The sequence below is a fragment of the Nestor notabilis genome, unplaced genomic scaffold (assembly GCF_000696875.1).
Source record: "Nestor notabilis isolate BGI_N333 unplaced genomic scaffold, ASM69687v1 scaffold7857, whole genome shotgun sequence".
NCBI classification, from domain to species: Eukaryota; Metazoa; Chordata; class Aves; order Psittaciformes; family Psittacidae; genus Nestor; species Nestor notabilis.
Window position 1 is genome coordinate 117246 of NW_009936076.1, and position 18751 is coordinate 135996.

The 18751-nt window shown below is 41.2% G+C and overlaps 1 protein-coding gene across 1 annotated transcript in view; it reads left to right on the plus strand.

Moving 5' to 3' along the window:
• Nucleotides 1-18751, plus strand: part of SORCS3 (sortilin-related VPS10 domain containing receptor 3) — a 159327-nt gene that overhangs the window by 84837 nt on the left and 55739 nt on the right. The window contains exons 7-12 of the mRNA XM_010018164.1: nucleotides 4828-4917; nucleotides 7744-7923; nucleotides 9663-9809; nucleotides 10300-10402; nucleotides 14144-14220; nucleotides 14324-14415. Of these exons, the coding sequence (XP_010016466.1) occupies nucleotides 4828-4917; nucleotides 7744-7923; nucleotides 9663-9809; nucleotides 10300-10402; nucleotides 14144-14220; nucleotides 14324-14415 (689 nt within the window). The remainder of the gene's footprint in view (nucleotides 1-4827; nucleotides 4918-7743; nucleotides 7924-9662; nucleotides 9810-10299; nucleotides 10403-14143; nucleotides 14221-14323; nucleotides 14416-18751) is intronic.

An 18751-nucleotide genomic window follows, 5' to 3' on the forward strand; every position in this document is an offset into this window, starting at 1 on the left:
CTCTGAGGGAGAGGGAAGCAACCAGGGACTGGGCCAGTGTAATAAATGTTCCTTTCTGTTAGCAAATTTTCACTGATGACACTCTAAAAAGTGCCAAGTTTTCAAAGCCTGCTGAATTTACCAGGCAGCTTGAGGGCGCTTTGTGGACAGAAACACTAATTCGCATGTCTCTGCAGCACACTCAGGTAACTACATACTGCTTTCAAGACTGTGCAGAAGTAATGATGAAACCACAGGGAAATAATGAAAATTAATGAAAACCACAGGGAGATAATTCAGACTCGATGGTACTTATAATGATATGATTTATGCTGGGGCAGTGGAGAATTTCAGTACACAGAAGTATCTGGAAGATGGTTTGTCCTTGCCATGGTGGATAATCAAGAAGGAAGAACATGACACTAGGCTCATGCAGATGTGTTCTTCCTCACCTTCTGAATTTCTGGTGACTGTCATCATGGTTAGGCTTGGAAGAGGAGGCACAATTTTTCAGTCCTCATGGTGGCAAACCTGCACAAGGCCTAGACAGTAGCTGGCTCTGATGAACACCGGAATCCCTCACTAAAGGTGTGAGTGGAGCAGCCTGCCTGCTTAACTTGTCATCACTCCTCCATGCTTTAATCCACAACTTGGATTAGCAGATTTTATGCTCACAAGGAGAAAGGCTAACTAAAATTAAAGTGGACAGGAGGGATGCCAGGGCACCCTCAACTTTTAACTTCTACCAGTTCATTTATGATATTGGGAAGGAGGGAACTCTACAAACAGAGGAAGTTACCTCATAAAAAAGTGAGGGGCTTATTGAAAGTAACATCAGCTATGTACTATTAAGTACTTACCATCAACAAGGAGGTTTAAATTTGATTCTGTAATGGACTGAGTCACCATTTACTATGCTTGAAGTGGGAGGTGAATGACAGGGATCACAAATGTTGAAACATGTCTAGTTACTGTGGGTTGATCTGTGCTATTATCAATTCTCTTTAGCTTTGAACGTTATCAACCGTGTAAAAAGTAGATGACCTGTTCAATAACTGTACAGTGCAAGTGATTGTTATTGTTGCATACTACCCAGGTTGCTAAGCTATGTAGAAAAGAGCCCTCTGTTCTCTTTTAGCCATTAGCTTAGGAAGTGTCCACTGTATGCACACTGTCACTGTTTCTCAACCAAGGCTGTGCCTCTAGTATATGGTGTTCTGTTGTCGGCAACAGTGCATATTTCTTTAGGCTTTCTGCTAGTTCTTTGAACAACAGGAGGCAGATGAGGTCTTGCTTAGCCGGGGGTCATGTTATAGATTTAGTAGTTCTGTGTTCGTTACATCAATACCTACCTTACACTGGAAATTGCAGGTCCCAGCATCAGCTAGCCAGGAAGATGAGAAGGAAGCCTGTTACACTGTGTTCTACCGTTCCTGACATCATCTACATGTCTTTACATTCTGGTACTTCATAACTCATTCTGCTTGCTTTCCAAACGTTTTTAGATGGCATGGTTTTTTGGTTAAGATGAACATCTTGCTAAGAGAAAGCAAAAACAACCCCCCTCCTCTTAAAAATCATATTCATTCATTAAAATGAGAAATAGCTTAGTGTGTTTCTAGACATGTCACAGAACTTATAGAGATGAATAGATTCTATGACAGTTTTTATATAATACTCTACAGCCTTTAGAACACATTTGTTGTCTGTGCTCTGTCCTGTTGCATGTCAGAAGGGGGGATGAGCCAGTGTACTGAAAATTTCAGGGTTTTTAAAGAGAAACTTCTCATGATTCTGTTCTTAAGTGTTGCCTGATGTAAGTAAGACCAGACATTAGTCTTGAAACAAAATGTGGAAGTATTGAGGAAAAGTAGTAGATTTTCCTGAGGAAGAAAGAGCACACCATAGGAAAGACAGATGTGTTTAATGACAAACACATTTGTCCAAAGGAATAATGTCCACCAGCCAGAAGACCAATTAAACACATAAAATAGAATCCAGAGAAACAGATTAACGAACCAGTCATTACCAAAGGAGGAGAAAAAAGACAAACCCAGCTAATTCTGTACTGAGTGTGACAGATGAGCTCACAGCAAATAATTGAGTAACATTCATCAAATGTGAACTAAAGAGAGGCATTAGAGGGCAAAACATGATCATGATCTCTGGGGTTTACAGTGTTGGAGAGTTTGCTCATAGGAAAAGAAAAAAGTTCATCAAAATAAATTAAGTTGGGCCTTCCAAAATTCATTCTCTACCACAGTGCTTGCCAAAACTTTGTTGAAGGCTTGATCATTTTTTGGAACTGTTGTAACTGTGTATGTAAATCGTGCAAAGATGAGGTCCTGGCTGGGAAAAGCTTCACACAAATCCTGCCAACAGAATTGTGGATGTTTTCATATTAACTGGCGCAGACAGACCACAGACCACAAAGATTCAATTTCTCAAACTTTGTCAAGGTGACCTAGTCCAGGTAGAGGAGTGAAAGGGAATTTAGCTAATGCCTAATGAATTTAAACAGTGTCCGAATTCTACCTTTCTGCCTTAAAAAAGCAGAAAACCAAATCCAAACAAAACCCCTCCAAACCCTCCAGGTACCAGTTTTCAGTGGCGTAAAGCCAAAAAATCTATGTAACATCTTTTGAGTGTGGCAGACTTGGAGTAGATCCCATCTTGACAGAGAGGGTGGAATTTGATCACCCCTTGGTATTTCTGCCACACTATGTTCGTGTGATTACTTTGAAGATTGTTGGACTGTTCCAGTGTTAATTGTCATCACAGCATTTACAAAGTACGTAAATATTCATGTATTCATGTCTACATCTTAAAGGTGAATTGATGGCTGTGTCTCAGTCCGACAGAAGAGGTGGGTATTGAACCCAGGGTTCTTGCTTACATGGTCACTGGGTACATTCAGTCCTATTTGGACTCTGCTACAAATAATGATCCCGTGCTGAAATCATGAGTGGTGTAAAACTAGTTCATGTGGCAGAGTTACATCATTTGAGAATTTGGATCTTCCACTGGAGGTCAGAAATATGACCGGGAGGGGATATTTAATAGTCCCTGTGTTGTTTAGGTAAACATGAAGTATGGGATCCTTTGGGCAATGCTTGCACAGCAGATAGAGAGGTACGGTTACTGCAAACATGAATTTTTGCCTTTGAGTTGGACTGAGTGTGAGTCAACTGCATAGTCTATTCAATCCTGTGAAAACTTGATTTTGGTGTGGATGTCCTAGGTGGTAAGGACGTCCTTCAGAAATAACACTCACAACCATTTGCTGAGCCTCACAGCTGAAGAGCAGGACCCCGAAATGCTACTGTGCCAGGCCACAGTGCACTTTCCATAAAGTCACAGTCAAGTGATCCCTGTTCTCGCTCCATCTCTGCCACTGGCTTGTTTTGAGACAGTAGGAAATTGCTTTAGATTTTCATATCTGTGTTTCTCCTTGATTTTAGCTATATGTTGTCTGTGTAGCGTTTGTTTGCTGTGCTATGAGTCATTCTTCTGCCTTCTTATGTGGTGTGTGATATAATATTAGTTGTTTTTTTTTCTTCTGTGAGTACTAAATGCCGCTATGATAACATTGCAAGTAAAAATGGGAAAAAAGCAGAAGGGGAAATCTTTATGTAGAAGCCTGTCCTAATTCTGAACGTTCTTTTCTTTCCAGTTCTTCCAACTGTCAATAGTAAAGCCTTATCTTAAGTTGATTAGATATGAAATTTCATGACCAGTAATACTGTGTCCTTCAAAAGACAGCTTCTCTAGGGAAGAAAGCCACTATCTGGAGGTGATATCATTGCTAGGAATATAATTGATGCTATAGCAATATTCTACATAAGCTTATTCTGAAATATCACTGTCAGATAAAAGGAAATATATCTAAGAGAGAATCTTAGACCTTTATGTTATTTTTATTGGAAACTTAAGAAGCAACAAATGACATTCCATATAATAGAGAAGTGCTCTGTGTATTGTTTTATCTTAAAACCTGCAAGAGTGCCAAACCAGCAGAATATATGAAATTCACTGTTGTAAGCCTTCTTGTAGCCAGGCCTGAAATGGTGCCAGAAAGAACACCCACAGCAAGAGTGACTAGTGACAGGTTTAAAATCCCATGTTTTACAAATTATCAGGGCTAGATCTCACTGATGCATGACATTTATATGTACCCTTTACAGCTTACTCAGTCCATAAAAACACAGATTTGGATGTCTATCAGTTCCTCCTCACATCCTTATGTAGAGACAGTAGGATTTCAGGAAAACTGGGTTTATAATGACAAAGAGCATCTAAGAGCTTAGCTCCAGCTTTCCAAGAGTGCATTCATTGCATTTACTGTTTGCATTAAATGGTGCTAGTGTGTGTCTTTGTTGTTATGTTGGAAGACAACCATGGCCCCAAGGGACTTGCAGTGCAAACATACAAGGCTGAGAAGCAGCAGAGAAAAGAGGTATTATCTCCTTCTTACAGGAAAGGAACAAAAGCACAAAAACTAAATTACTTGCCTAAGGTAGTTGTGCTGGAATCATGTGATGAAACCAGATCATCTTCCACTCAAGACCTTGAACTTTATATCCACTTGTCCCTTTTTCCTGAGATGTTAAAATCATGCTGGATTTGAAGCATGAGAGACAAAATGGAAAGTTCAATAGCACAGCTTAAATAAATAATCCTCCAGCCTACCAAGTCTGGGATTTTTTTGAGTTATACAGATACTTTTAAAAGACAGCTGTACAGGTCATAGAAAAGATATCTGAACGAAAGGTTGTCGAACCCTTTTAGCAGTGTCAGCATAGGGTGTCTTGGAAGGATCATCGCTCACTTTCTTTGGTGTTTCCACAGGTGACAGCTGGTGGAAGAGCAAATTACTACGTGTCATACAGACGGGAGCCTTTTGCACAGATTAAATTGCCAAAATACTCTCTTCCTAAGGTGAGTGCACCGTTTATGAACACACACATGTAATATCTTGAATAGCACAGCATGCCCAGTGGAGAAACTCCTCGGAGGGGTTCCTCTCTGGGGAGCTGTTTTTGTTGTGCTACTTGAATGATCTTTCTTAAATATGGATTTGGAATCTTTACCTCTCTCTGCTTTTGATTAATAAGTGTTTCAGGAATAGCAGGGTTGTTTTTTTTTTCCTTTGTAAAGAGCAAATGTGAATTAACAGGAACCTCAGAAAATAGGTCAACTTCTCCTTGACCAATCTTCTGTGAACACCTTTCCCCAGTCCTACTCTGTTCTTTATTGACCATTTCACTGTAAGCCTGGCTGTGACACTGAGGGTCCTGGAGAACGGTTAGGATGCTGAGCACTACTGAGAGAATACAGTGAGAGAAGCACAGCGTATAGCAGCTTCATTGTCCCCATCCAATGGCTGTATGTCGCCAAGAAGTCATAGAGGTAGAGTTAGCTCCCTGAAAGTTGTACCTTCTCAATGCTTTGGACACACAGAACCTTGGCGTGATGATGCTTAGGAGATGACTGAGGTGGGCTGAGATTAACGTTGACTGGCATAGCAGTGAGGGAGGAAGGGAGGGAAGTTCCTGGAATTGCACCCAGATTCCATGCTATAGTCATTGCTTGGGATTGTGTAGAACAAAGGGGAAGAACCTCTCCAGTGCCTTGGCTGGATACAAGTTTCTGGTTAGCTAATGGGCAGCTGAGATTACTGTTGCTCTTTGGAGCCTTGGTATTGCCATTGAGGGTTTTGTCATAGGGGGCTGCTAATCAGCAGTACTGGACTTCCCCTTACTTACACAAGTGAAAATTTTGGTGAGATAACTGTTGAATAGTTGGCTAGATTTGCCTTGTGGGCTGGATGTACCCTTCTGATTGCCTGTGGGATACCTGCAGCCTAGCAGATAACAGCATATTTGCTTTAACTTGTACCTGAAAACTTAACAGTTACAAGAAATTTGCATCTCAGACTCCCAATGTTGCATCTCAATTTCTTACTGTTTGAGTTGACAACAGCATACCGACACCTGCATAGCACAGATGTCTTTTCTTTGTCACTCCATGGTGGTGGTATGGGATTCAGAATGTCTGACCACACACTAACTTTTGGAAACCATGCTGCCATTTTTCAGGAGAAAAACATTATTTATGCTCCCCTGTTATGGTGGGGCCTTGAAAGTTACCCCTCATTAGAAAGACAAGCAGATAGAGAGACTGACAGCCCTGCTTTATTGACTGATGCTGTCACAGCCCTGCTTTGGAATTGGAGCCTAGTATAAAATTAGGGATACTTTTGTCATTTAAAAATCAAAAGTACTTTTAAGCTCAGTGTCGTGACAAAGTCTTCTAGCCATGTAAAGGAGGATTGTTTGTGCTGCCCTCAGTCACTAGAACATTTTTGCTGTACAGTAATAACTATCCTGTCACCAGGAGATTAATGAACTCTGCTGGAGTTGTACATAAGTGAGGCTGGAAATAAGGTAATGCAATATTCCACTGCAACTGGTCAAAACAGATTGAAGTCATTGTATATTTTGCTTTATTTTCACGCTGCTGGAATAGGTTGGGTATGTACTTAATCTTTAAGGAATTAGAGCTGTTGAGCAAAGAACATACTTCCTGATTTAGTCTTCCTTCATTGAGGGAAATGGCAAATCTCCCACTGGGACAGAATTAGGCCCTTATGGTTTTTCTCCCCATCCCATGCTGATAGGCTATGTTAGGTCTATTAGAAATAACCCCATTTAATTAACCCCAACTTTTCATCTAGATACCTCACAGAGAAGATTACATTGCCTCCTAGGCAGGATGGGGATATTGAGCTGATCTTCCCACAGACATTCTTCCCAAAAATTAGGTCAGTTTGTCCTTTGGGAGTCTTCCAGAATTATGATTTCTTGATGTAGAAAGAGAGCAAGGAATTAATCAGGGCTCCTTGAACCCTGGGGAAATTTTAAATAGATACAAATAGATAAATGAAGTCCTACATAACCACAGTGATTTTGCTTCTAGCTGAACCATTGTCAGTTTGTTCAACAACGGTGGCAAGGATGAAGTACTTCAGTACTCATCACCACCCTGGAACTCATTTCCATGAACCTGCTTTAAAAGAAGGCTGAGAAAACGCACTGTCAAATTTCTTTGATATTAAAACTAAATGGGGAAACCCTTGCTGGACCTTCATATCTTGGTCAGCAGCAACAAAGGTTAGTGATCGGATTATTTGACATATATAGGGGGATGATAGATCTCAGACATACTCTCAGTAATAAAGTATGTTATTAAAAATTACTACCAGCATTAGCTCAAACTGATCCCTACACCTAAGCTTCAAATAAATGTGAAAGTCTCAGGCTTTCTGAAACTGTCTCTTCACCAGTTGGAAGCACAAGCCCATTAGTTCAGCATGTGGATGAAAATAGTCACTGCTTTTAGCCTGGTGCTACACCATGCTTAGTGACTATGAGGACTCCAGGCTCCAAGGTTGTGAATCTCTGTGAGTGATAAAGCTGACTTTCAAATTTATATATAAAAAATGAAACTGAATGAAATTCCTTGAAGCTACCAAAAATGAAGAAAGCAAAAACCCTTTGCCCAGCTGGTGATCATTAAAAAAATGAAATGCAGGAAAGTCACAATGGAGGTAATTTATTGGCTTGCTTTAACAGAAAATTGTTTAACATACCTATAATTCATGCTCCATCTCCATTCTTTCATAAGTCATGGTAATTACTACATGTCCCAAAGGGCAAAGAAATAGAGATCCTCAGTAGCAGGCCTTTTGTCTTCTTTTAACAGGACATGCATATTATCAGCACAGACGAAGATCAGGTGTTTGCAGCTGTTCAAGAGTGGAACCAGAACGACACATACAATCTGTATATCTCTGACACCCGAGGGGTGTACTTCACTTTGGCCTTGGAAAACATCAAAAGCAGTCGAGGACTGGAGGGGAATATCATCATTGAACTTTATGAGGTATGTAGTAAAGGTCACCCTACAAAGAACAGCAACTTGCCAGTTCAAGCAAGTGTGAATCTCTTACCAACCTTTCAGGATCTTCATCTGTTTTGGGATCAGCACAAAGACATTTACTAGATTTGATGCTGAGTCAGCTCTTGTGAGAATAGATGTGGTGCATTCTGCTATATGTGTGACAACAGGTTGCTTTCAAGTCAGTGTCTGGTTAGCTATGTGACTTTTCCAATAGGGAAAACCATTATCCTTCTCATCCTAACATAGCTGGCTAGAGAAGGATCCAAAATATTATTTTTCCCACTGGACAGCTAAAGATGATACCTGCTTGCAGGCACGGAATGTGGATTCCACCATTGTGAGCACTGAGCAGTTTATGAATGATAAAAAAAGGTTTATAGATGCCATTTGCCCAGAGATAACAGCTGGATAACTTCTACCCTGAATCATCTTCTATTCTCATTCTTCTGTCAGGCCTTTCAGCCTTGGCCAACAGCGGTCCAGTCAAATTGTTTCAGTTTCTGGTTTCTTCAGAGCATTTTGGTTTTGGCATGTCATAACTTGTTGAATGAACCATCTGCTGAGGTTCAGGGCTCAATGCTTTGCCAGCAGCAAACTATACTAGTAGTAATGGTTGCAAATTGACTTCTAGTGCTACATGGAGAAATGTTTTTGCAGTTTCATGTAGAAGTTAGGATTATACATCTCTTTATTTCAGTCAGTATAATGCCCGTTCAACAACATCCTCAACTTGCTTATAAAAATCCAGGTAATTTAAGGCAATGAGGGAAAACTCACAAACACATGGATTAGTGTAAAGGGCAGGGTTTCCATTTTGTTTTCCCCTAATTAAGTATGTTTTTCTGCCTTTGAAAAAAGATACTTTTTCCTCTGTTGTGATGAACCAGCTAAAATAACATGCATCATCTCCCATTCCTGGGCAAACTCTGTGTATCACAGACATTTTACTGTTAAATGTTGACAGAGATTTTCCCAGGGTCATTCAAAGGGCAGTGTTACTCAAGGGCTTTAGAATAGAAGTATTTGCATCCTTACTGTTGCCAGGAAGTTGTCTCACTTTCACAGCTGTACAACAGAGACCAGACTCAACACGAAATGTAGTTGGAGACGTTTTGACAGGACCATATTCTTCTGGAATGGGTTCTGCCAACAAAAATCAAAACATCAGAATCAACTGGGTTGATTTTGATAGAGTTTAGGAGTGGAAGGAAAGTGAAGAAATTAAGTTTGCAAAACATTAGTGTTTCAGCATACTCAAGATTTCCATCTTTCGTGTAAAATAAAAACAGACCAACATGAAAAGATCCCACACTGCTGCTGATGTGACTTGCTGTCTCCCATGCTATGGTAATCCAGGGAGGGAGCAGCCACATCCTTAAGCTTACAGAGCTGATGTGTGACATGGTGCAGGCTGTATCTTCAAGCCCATCATCAGGCTGTCTGCAAGCACTCAAGAAAATCCAGAAGTGGGCTGTTTCTTAGGAATTTGGTCTACGAACATCCTTGTATTTTTCTTTTCTAAAGAGAGATTGCACAAGGCCTTTCAGCTGTGCAGCCATCATCAAGATATACTTGCAATGCCATTCACAGTCTTCTAATACCAGGCTGAGATGAATCTATTACTTCTTCAGAGACCTTCCACTCCTGAAGAATGCTCAGATGGGCTTTACTTTTGGTCTGTTCTTCCGATGTATTTTTTCATCTCTCTCCATTTTTCCTAGGTAGCAGGGATCAAAGGCATATTCCTGGCTAACAGGAAGATAGACGACCAAATCAAGACTTTCATTACCTACAACAAAGGCAGAGACTGGCGTTTGCTGCAGGCACCAGACACCGATCTAAGAGGGGATCCTGTAGTTTGCCACCTGGTGAGCAGCAGACCTTTTCCAAAGGACAATTGACTCATTCAGAGCTGCTTATTTTAGTCACTGGGTTAACAAAATTTTCGCTGTGATTTTTTCTCTTGACCTGGTGAATGTTAAATGAATTATGTATATGTTGTCTCTATCTATAGTTTTATAGATTTTAAGGGAAAATTATGACCATCTTTCTTGAATTTTTTTATGGAACTTAAGGTCAAAATAAGGAAGTTCCTGGTGAAAAGTGTTCTAGATCAGATTGTTGGTAAAAACAACTGCAGATAAGCTTGCTTGTAATGCAGCATTCCTGTTTCTCTTTCAGCTACTTTTACGACACTTATTCAGAAAATGAACATATGCTGCTATTTGTAACAGTACTAAGAGCAAGGGGTCATTTTCAGAAGGACTGAAGCACCTGTGTGGAGTTGACAGTGGTCCCATTGATGTTTAACTTGTTGCATATTAAAGCTTCTGCCTTTCGTTTGTTTCCTGTCAACAGCCCTTTTGCTCATTGCACTTACATTTGCAACTCTCAGAGAATCCATATTCTTCAGGAAGCATTTCCAGCAAAGAGACAGTTCCTGGGCTGCTGGTGGCAACAGGTAAAGAGCCTAAGTGCTTCTCCCTACCCACCCATCCCTCACTGGGAGCCTGAGAACATGTAAGATGTTTTCTGTTAGTGTAAAAGCTTTCAGCTCTGTTTCAGCAAGTGCTGAGCTAATTGACATTAACTCCTACTTGCTATGGGCTAGGAGAAGGCATGTGGTTCCTGATTTCAAAAAAGCTATTGCCTGTCAGGTATTTCTTGCTCTACAATAACCGATATGCAGGTCTAAGCCCACATCTGTGGCTGGTGTTACTAACTCCTCTCACTTCACATCACTACAGCCACTGATGTAGGTGTCTACCTGTTTGCTGGAGTTGCCATGAATGAGAATAGGGCCTAGAGCTACACTCCTGGGAGGTGTCACTACACTGTGCCTTTTGACTAGCAAGCAGAATTGTCACAAAGCCTGTCAGGTGAAGCCTGGACTTCATGAGTGCTTGTCTTGTGCATAGCACCTACTTGCTTGTTGCTCCAAGACTACAGCACTTCATCACCACTGCATGGGTCATTGTTACTGTGGGTTGTTCTGCAAAATAGTGCTTTGGCAGGTTGTGATATTTTAATGCCAGCCTGGTACAATGCTTCATGGTGGCACTGGCTGACCCACTGTAATTAATCTGACAACCATCACAGGCCCTGTGTGCACACAGCATGCAGCCTGATCAGGATGGATGGGGCTACCAACCATACTCAAACTCCCACAGATCTCTGGGAGCTGTTGGGCTAACAAAGTGCTTTTTGAATGGCTGGTGCTGTTGAAATCTGGCTTCTGAAGCATGCAGGCTATCCTGCCTTTTCACAAGGAGGCTCCTACATTTGCTCAAATATGCCCAAATAGCTTAACTATTCTTTCTGTGGCTTAGTTTCTCTCTTTTGTCCTTTTCAGCCTAGCAGTGGCTTGCAAGCATGTCATGTTAGTGTATTGCCTATATGTATTTACACTGTTTCTTCCAACCATGTCCATTCTTATGTCCTTCTGTGCTTCCATGTGTTTGCCAGACTAAGCCAGAATGTGAGAGACAGGTTCCCTTCATGACATTTATGTCTCAACAAGGGAAACACCATGTGATTTCCAGTTCACTGATCCAGGCCAAATGAAGTGAAATAATTTGGTTTAAACCTCTAGATCTTCCTGTGCATAGCCAAGTGGAGTCATCACTCCTGGCAGGTCACGCATGGTAGATGGATGCTTAAGAGCAAGCCACATTTGTGGTGTTGAGATTGCTGAGGCTTTTTTTATTTAACCTTTTAGGAAGCAAATAAAGACAGGAGGACAGTGATATTCGAGGCATTGATCTAAATTGTCGCTAAATGAGGTTCTTTTCAAGCTGCCAGTGCATGGGATGAATGCTTTCCCAGTCTAACAATTAACCTTTAAAAGGCAGAATATAATTTCTGCCTTACCAAGTGGTACAATAAAAAGCTTAACCTCTTGAGAACATACACATCTGTTTCCACTAACCAGTTTCACAACAGGAACATCTCACCATGTTGGCAAATGTATTCCAGGACAGGCATTGCAATTTCTTCTCACAGGCATTGGCTACTCAGACACTCCATGTCTTACTCTGATTTACAGTGGTGTATTTCCAGCAATGATTGGAAATTTGAACTCTTGATATGAAGACAGAGGTTAGATTCTTGCAAAGGGAAGAATTATGTTTTAGTATCAGTGTCTAATTAACAGCTGCCAAATCCTCTTGACTTGTTTGGGAGTTAGTTAGTTATATTTGGGGGAGTTTGAACCCACGTAGCCAAAGAAACTAGATGGAGAGAATGAGGAATATAGTAGAACAGGTTTGCACAGAAAATCTGACAGAAAGAAGTGATAGCAACAAAATCTCATCTTTTTACTCTCTTTCCTTGCCATAATCTGGAAGACCTTGTTTGAAAAATTGGTTTTCCAGTTTTGATATTTAAAATATAATGATTCAAAACTTACATTTCTACCTTTAAGTCAGTTTTTAATTCTTGAGGACTTCCACTCATGATAACACACTGGTCTGAAAAGACCTTTGGACCGACACAGTAGATTTATCCTTGCGAACCTGGATATTGGTATACACTGTCCTTCTATATGGTTGCCCATGGCAGGTTTTCCTTGTACCTTCATCTAAAGCAGTTGGTCACTCTTGCTGGTGTCAGGGAATAAGATGAGGTAGATGGACAGTGTGACATTTCTTACATGCTGAGTGCTGGTGGAAAAGCCTTGCTTGAATTGCCCTGCCTCCCTGAGCCAGAAATTATATTTTTTGAAACAGTGTAGTGACAACCATGTGGCTAGTTGGATTTCATGATGGTGACAGGAGAGCGTCAACCCACATCTGGGTTTTAATTTCTCTTTTTCCAGCATTAAATGTCAAAAAAAGAATTAACATTTCTTTAGTGTGATGTTATGCTTTTGTTGATGCTACAGGTTTATAAGAATGCCACTTCTCTCTTTGTTATTTTTGAAGAAAAAATACTAGTTCTCCCTCACTTCCATGGAAATTGCACCTGCTTTAAAAACAATCTCATTCAGAAGGTATAAGAGTGGCTCACTGAGTAAAGAACTTACAGGCTCTGAATAAAGAGGTCATGGGTTTGACCACAGTATGGTGGCTGTGGGCCATTATCACTGGGAAGACTTCTGATAGAGTACTTTCAGTGTTACATCTGTCTGCTTCCTATGGGGCAGATGTTCATACCACCAGAATCCCACCTAGGACTGTTTGAAGTTACTGTTGACAGACCAACATTAAAAAACAATTTCTGGGTGACTGCGATAGCTTTTCCATGAACCACTAGGTGCTTTGGGAAGTGGGGAGGTGAGAACAAGTTAGAGGAGACCTGCAATGTTCAGTGAGCCCCGTGCTTCTGGCAGTCCTAACTGTGGAAGCAGAGGCAAGATAATCAAGATGCTGATGTCAGGGCAGTGTGAGGAAGAAGCTAGTAAGGTCTATTCATCGCCTGTTTAAGTTTTTCAGATATTGGGCTTCTCTCTCTTGAATATATTGGTGGATGCTCAGAGGTTTCAGACAGTTGGGGATTTAGTTCAAGGCCATTATTTAATCTGTATTAAGGATTATTATTGTAAGATTTGAGGTTCTCTATGCTGTCTCAGATGAGGGATGCTGAAAAGCTCTGTTTCAAGCTCTGAGGTAGTGTCTTCAAATGGTGTTCTGCTATGCTTTCTCTATACATGGTTATGGTTTATGTTTGAGCTTTTCTTTGCATTGCTTTAATGGGTGGCATATCCATTCCCTAGTCCAGGAAGGCAGAGTAGTTCATTGCATAAGGCTATCAGCAGAACAGTTTTCATCATAATGGAAATTACAAGATTAAAATTAAGAGCTGTACCAAGTAACCAGTAAGTTTAAACTCACAGTGTGGGACAGCTAAGTCAATGAGAACAATCAACATTGTATAGAATGCTGTTCAGTCTGGTCTCTATCTCTGTGCTGCAAAGTCATTTGACCCACCTTAATTCTCCGAACTGTTTCTGCTGCCAGGTGAGGTTCATACCTAAACAAATAAGATTTCCTTTAAGCAGAACTTCTGTTTCATTCCATCACAATTTTCAAATGGCATAGCTCTTGTAAATGAATGTTGTGACCTGACCACGTGTTGTTTCATATGAGAACAGAATCAAAAACAGCAATAAAGCACTAGTCAGGCCAAGTAATTTTGGTTTCTTGGAAAAATGCAGTTCTGTGTTCAGCCGTGCAAGAATGTCTGACACCTGGTTGTGTTGCAGGCAATATTGGCTCTGAACTTTCCTACACTGATGTTGGTGTGTTCATCTCTTCTGATGGTGGAAATTCCTGGAGACAGGTATGCTTTGTGGAGTGAAGGAAAGCATGGAACCTTTTGCGAGTCGTCTTCTGAGTCTTCCCAGTAGAGTGGAGCACTCATGCAGCGCCTCATTTGTTTGCAGATCTTCGAGGAGGAATACAACGTGTGGTTTCTGGACTGGGGAGGGGCACTAGTGGCCTTGAAACATACATCAGTGCCCATCCGGCACATGTGGTAAGGAAACTTACTATTTGAGAAGGTTTCCTGATAGGGTTGTACTAATATCTATTGTATCAGCTCTTCAGCATTTGCTAGTGTCTACAAAATGAGTAAATGAGATAATTCTAATCTGCATTTTACCATCATTTTGCTTTTCTTGATTAATATAATAATTTTCTTGATTAATACAATAATTACTGTACCACTTTATAAATGTGATGGCTATATATGTAGTCACACACATATATGAATTACTCTTTATGCTTGTAATGTACTGTGAGATTTCAGGTGTGAGATTTCACACAGACACGTATACACTGAGTAAGAAATCATCCTTTGTATTTCTGAGAGGATGTGTCCCTCAGTTCTGCCATTTGTTTATTATTAAACTGGTAACACAGTTAAAGGGAGGGAGAGGAGGTGGAAGAAGCTGTTCATAGGACAATAGAGATATGTTGCTAATGTTGCTCTCTCCCATAGGATTTCACTATCAATTTCCAGAGATACAGTGGTGGTGACTGAATAGAGTTGGAGGTGGAATAGGGCAAAGTGATTTCTCAGCTGAAGATAGTATTTTTCTATAAACAGGTTATAACAGTCTAAGCACTAAAGATACTGCTCAAAATTATCCTCTACTTTGCCTTTGCCCCTCTCACTCCTGGCACCAGCTAAGCATTGAAGAGAGGCATTCTGAAATTCAGAACTAACCTTGTTTACAGAAAATGTGTGTATTAACATCACCCTCAGCCTCTGGTCTTGAGTGAAAGGGGGACATGGCTAATGGACTGACCTACCCAGCTTCTAATGTTGTTTAGGAGTGGATTAGTTAGAAACAGCCTTCAGAGACAAGATTTGTGTTCCTGTCTGCAAGACTGAGTCCTCTGTTAGTTTGGTGGTGCTAAGCACATGTCTATCTCATGCTTTTCATGCAGAACAGGGAAAGTGGCCTTCAGTCAAATAGAAAAAGAAACCAATGGTGTTTGGCAGCAGTGATGAGGTGTTAAGGTCTCCTCTACCTGAGCCATTATGGTACAAAATCCTTCAGTTAAATTACAGTCATTCAGAAGCTGGAGACTTTTAGACAGGCTGTCTTTACTGATCACAAGCTAATGTTCCAGAGATGTGCTTTAAGAACATTAATGGCTACTTTTTCAATACAAAAAGCTTCTGGACTTTATATTCCTGACCTGACTGATAACTCTTGGATGGCTGCAACATAGCTTTCTATTAAAGTTTAAATATGTTGCATTTAAGCACATTTTGTGACCACCTGAGCTAAAGAAATGCTTTAGTTTTGGTGTGATGGTGGATTGCTAACCACAGAATGTATCAGCTCATATTTCTAAGGCTTTGTAATTTTTCTAGGATAGGGGAACAAAGCATTCTTTGAGAGGTTTGTACCTCTGTGCCCTTACAAGCAAGTCATCTTATGCAATTAGAATTGTGATCTTTTTCTTGCTTTTTAGTGTTCAGGAAACAGGTTGTTTATTTTATGAGAAGGAAGCTTGTTGCAGTCGTGACTTAGTATGTACTGAGTCAGGGCCAGGAGTTAGCCTAGGCCAGCATCCCCTTGTCAACAGCTTTTATGACTGGACATATAAAGGAGAGTAGTAACAGTGCAGACCCCTAGTGATGCTTCCAGCAGACTCCAGCTGTCTGTCTGTGGTTAGAGCGTGTTGTTGTGTTACTAGAAATATTTGCCTCTGGTAGGTAACTCAGTAATCGTAACTACCCCTGATGGGCCCTCACAACATCAGGACCATGTCAAAGTGTTTAGACCAAACCAGGTATGAGCCAAGGCAGAAGTGTGTGTTAGCCAAGGGTAGGTGTCACCAGCAGTAGGGCTATGGCAAATTGAGCTCCGAAAGACTGAAAAGCGAGCCACTTATCAAAAGAGCTGTATTAACCATTTATTACTATATTATTCAACCCAGATGTAATTGTTTTAATTGTGTCTTACCTTGTGAAGGCTCTTTGGGCATAAAAAGCACGTTACATACAAGCGCCTGTACTTGGATGTTGGGAAAGATATGGTCACAGGTTGACTTTCCACAGGAGCTGGGAGCCCAGTTCACCTTTGTTTGCTTTACAGAGGTTCCTTTCAGATGTTCTCCCTTTCCACTAAGTCTCATGAAATGACATGTGCAGTACTATGAGTACCCCACCCACTCTATTAAATGAGTAGTAATTTAGAGCTGTTATCAGTAAGCTCCAACAGGTTTCCTCCAAAATTGTACCCTTAGGGACTTTGGAATTTGCTTCATATTGCCTCAGTAGGTACCTGTTTCATGGGCAGAAGTGGAATAGATTAAAGGGTACATGTATATCCATTAGTTCTCAGGCTGACATTGTACAATAAGTTGCATCCTGGAGAAAAGAGGGATGGATAATTGAAAAGCCAAGAGAACTTTAGCTACACTAATGAAGCATGCTGTTCACCAGAAATTGAAATGCTGTTTAGATAGATAAGCAAGCAGGAAGAACAGCATACAAATGCACAGGTGTATGGGAAGATACATACATTTAAATAAATAGATTTAGGGCAGATAAGCTTTTTGTATGCTGTTGTACTCCCAGCTTTCTGTCTTCGGTCTATAGTCAGCTTCTTATTCTGTCAGATGTGCACTGTGAGTCAGGCAAAGGTGTTTTGCTAGGTGCTGTGAGAGGCACATGCTTAGGAAATAGCGACTGCAAGCCTTGGTTTTCTACACTAGAGATCTGAGCTTGGTGTAACCCATTGTAACACATATTACACTGGCCTCCTGGTCCTTTGGTGGCATCACGTGTCCCTGATGAGACCTACTTGGTGTGGGAGGATTCAGTTTCCAGCAAGACCCTCTCAGACAAATCCAGGTGCTCAGATGCCATGTATGTGAATGCACGTATGCATCTGCCCCCCCACCCCCACCAACTTTTCTTGCCTGGAAAATAAGGCAAACTTCTTTTTTATTTTCACTTTAAAATGAGAAGTGTTTCCTGCTGTTTAAAGAAGTCTGTGCCATGATTGTCTGTTTGGTAATGTTCATCAGGAGTAATCTGTGAACTTTCTCAGCCAGGGTACCTCGCAGAATTACAGAGAACTCTGTAATGACCCTGCTGGGAGAAGATCAAATAATTTTATAGCTAATGAACCTTTGTGCTTCTCTGTTCATTATTTGCTGGTATAATTTGGAGCTGAAATTCTGTGCAGAAATTGTGCAGGAATGGTTATGCGAACAGTCTGGGGGCAGAGAGAAACATAGCTGCTTTCAGAACTGTTGATGGGCATCCAGCCTGCAGGTTGCCCATCTTTCCTGCTGCAGTAGTAGCTGGGTGTGCACACCCTCCTCTGGCTGTTTTCTGCACAGTTGTGGCACAGGCTGGCATGGTGACTTGAGGGCTGGTAGCCAGCCGAGGTCCCTGGGACAGCAGAATAGGATCAGGGACCATCCCGCTGCCCCAGTTCGAAGCAGGACAGCAAGTGGCATCCCCAACCCTGGGCATCAGGCAGCTCACTGGGGACAGGGATGGGCTGGGGCCAGGGACATCAGCCAGTGGCTGGGAAGGGCACTTGCAGAGGTGGATGCTGGCACTCCTATAGTGTCAGTGGGGCTGCTGGGCCATGGATGGGATAGAGGGACACCATGAATAAGCCTGGGAAGGGGCACTGAAGGCCACCAGAGTCCTGACCTAGTCTGTGTGCTGGTATGGTCAGTTAGACTTTACAGTTGTCAGAGCTAGAGAGATTGCTGGGGTGTAGCTGAGAGTGGGGTTTGCTATCCCTGCTCTGCTAATCTAAAAGCCTGTTGTACTAATTCTAATTCAACCAACACCCTGTCAGCTGAGTTAGGATACATGTGCTCTTTGATAAAAACAGGAAGTAAGCCACATGGTGGTTGTGGGCATGGAAAGATGATCAAAAGCCACTGTATTATCCTGACTTTTCACTGACAGTGTGAACAGACTCCAAGAAAGGAAATGCTTTAATTTTAACCAGCATGCAACTTTGCTTCACAACAAGCAATGAGAATCCAGACTAACCACTGATTGTGGCTCAGTTTGGCCTCCTTCCACCTCTTAACAGAATGGAGAGCACCTCTAAAATGGTATGCAAAGAAGTATTAATAGTGTTAGAGAGATTGTAGTTAATGCTATATGGCATTGATATGCACATGGATTGAAATATCCCATGGTGTTGACAGCAATTTTCATACATTCACAACAGGACTACTTATGCTCTGAGAGAAGCCTCATGCCAGGTGCTATTGAAGATCCAGAAACAGGACTTGCAATGCCCCTTGTTCCATTGATGTCTGATGTAAAGCTGGATCAAATATACCCGTGTCCTTATTGCCAGTGTTTATACTTTTTA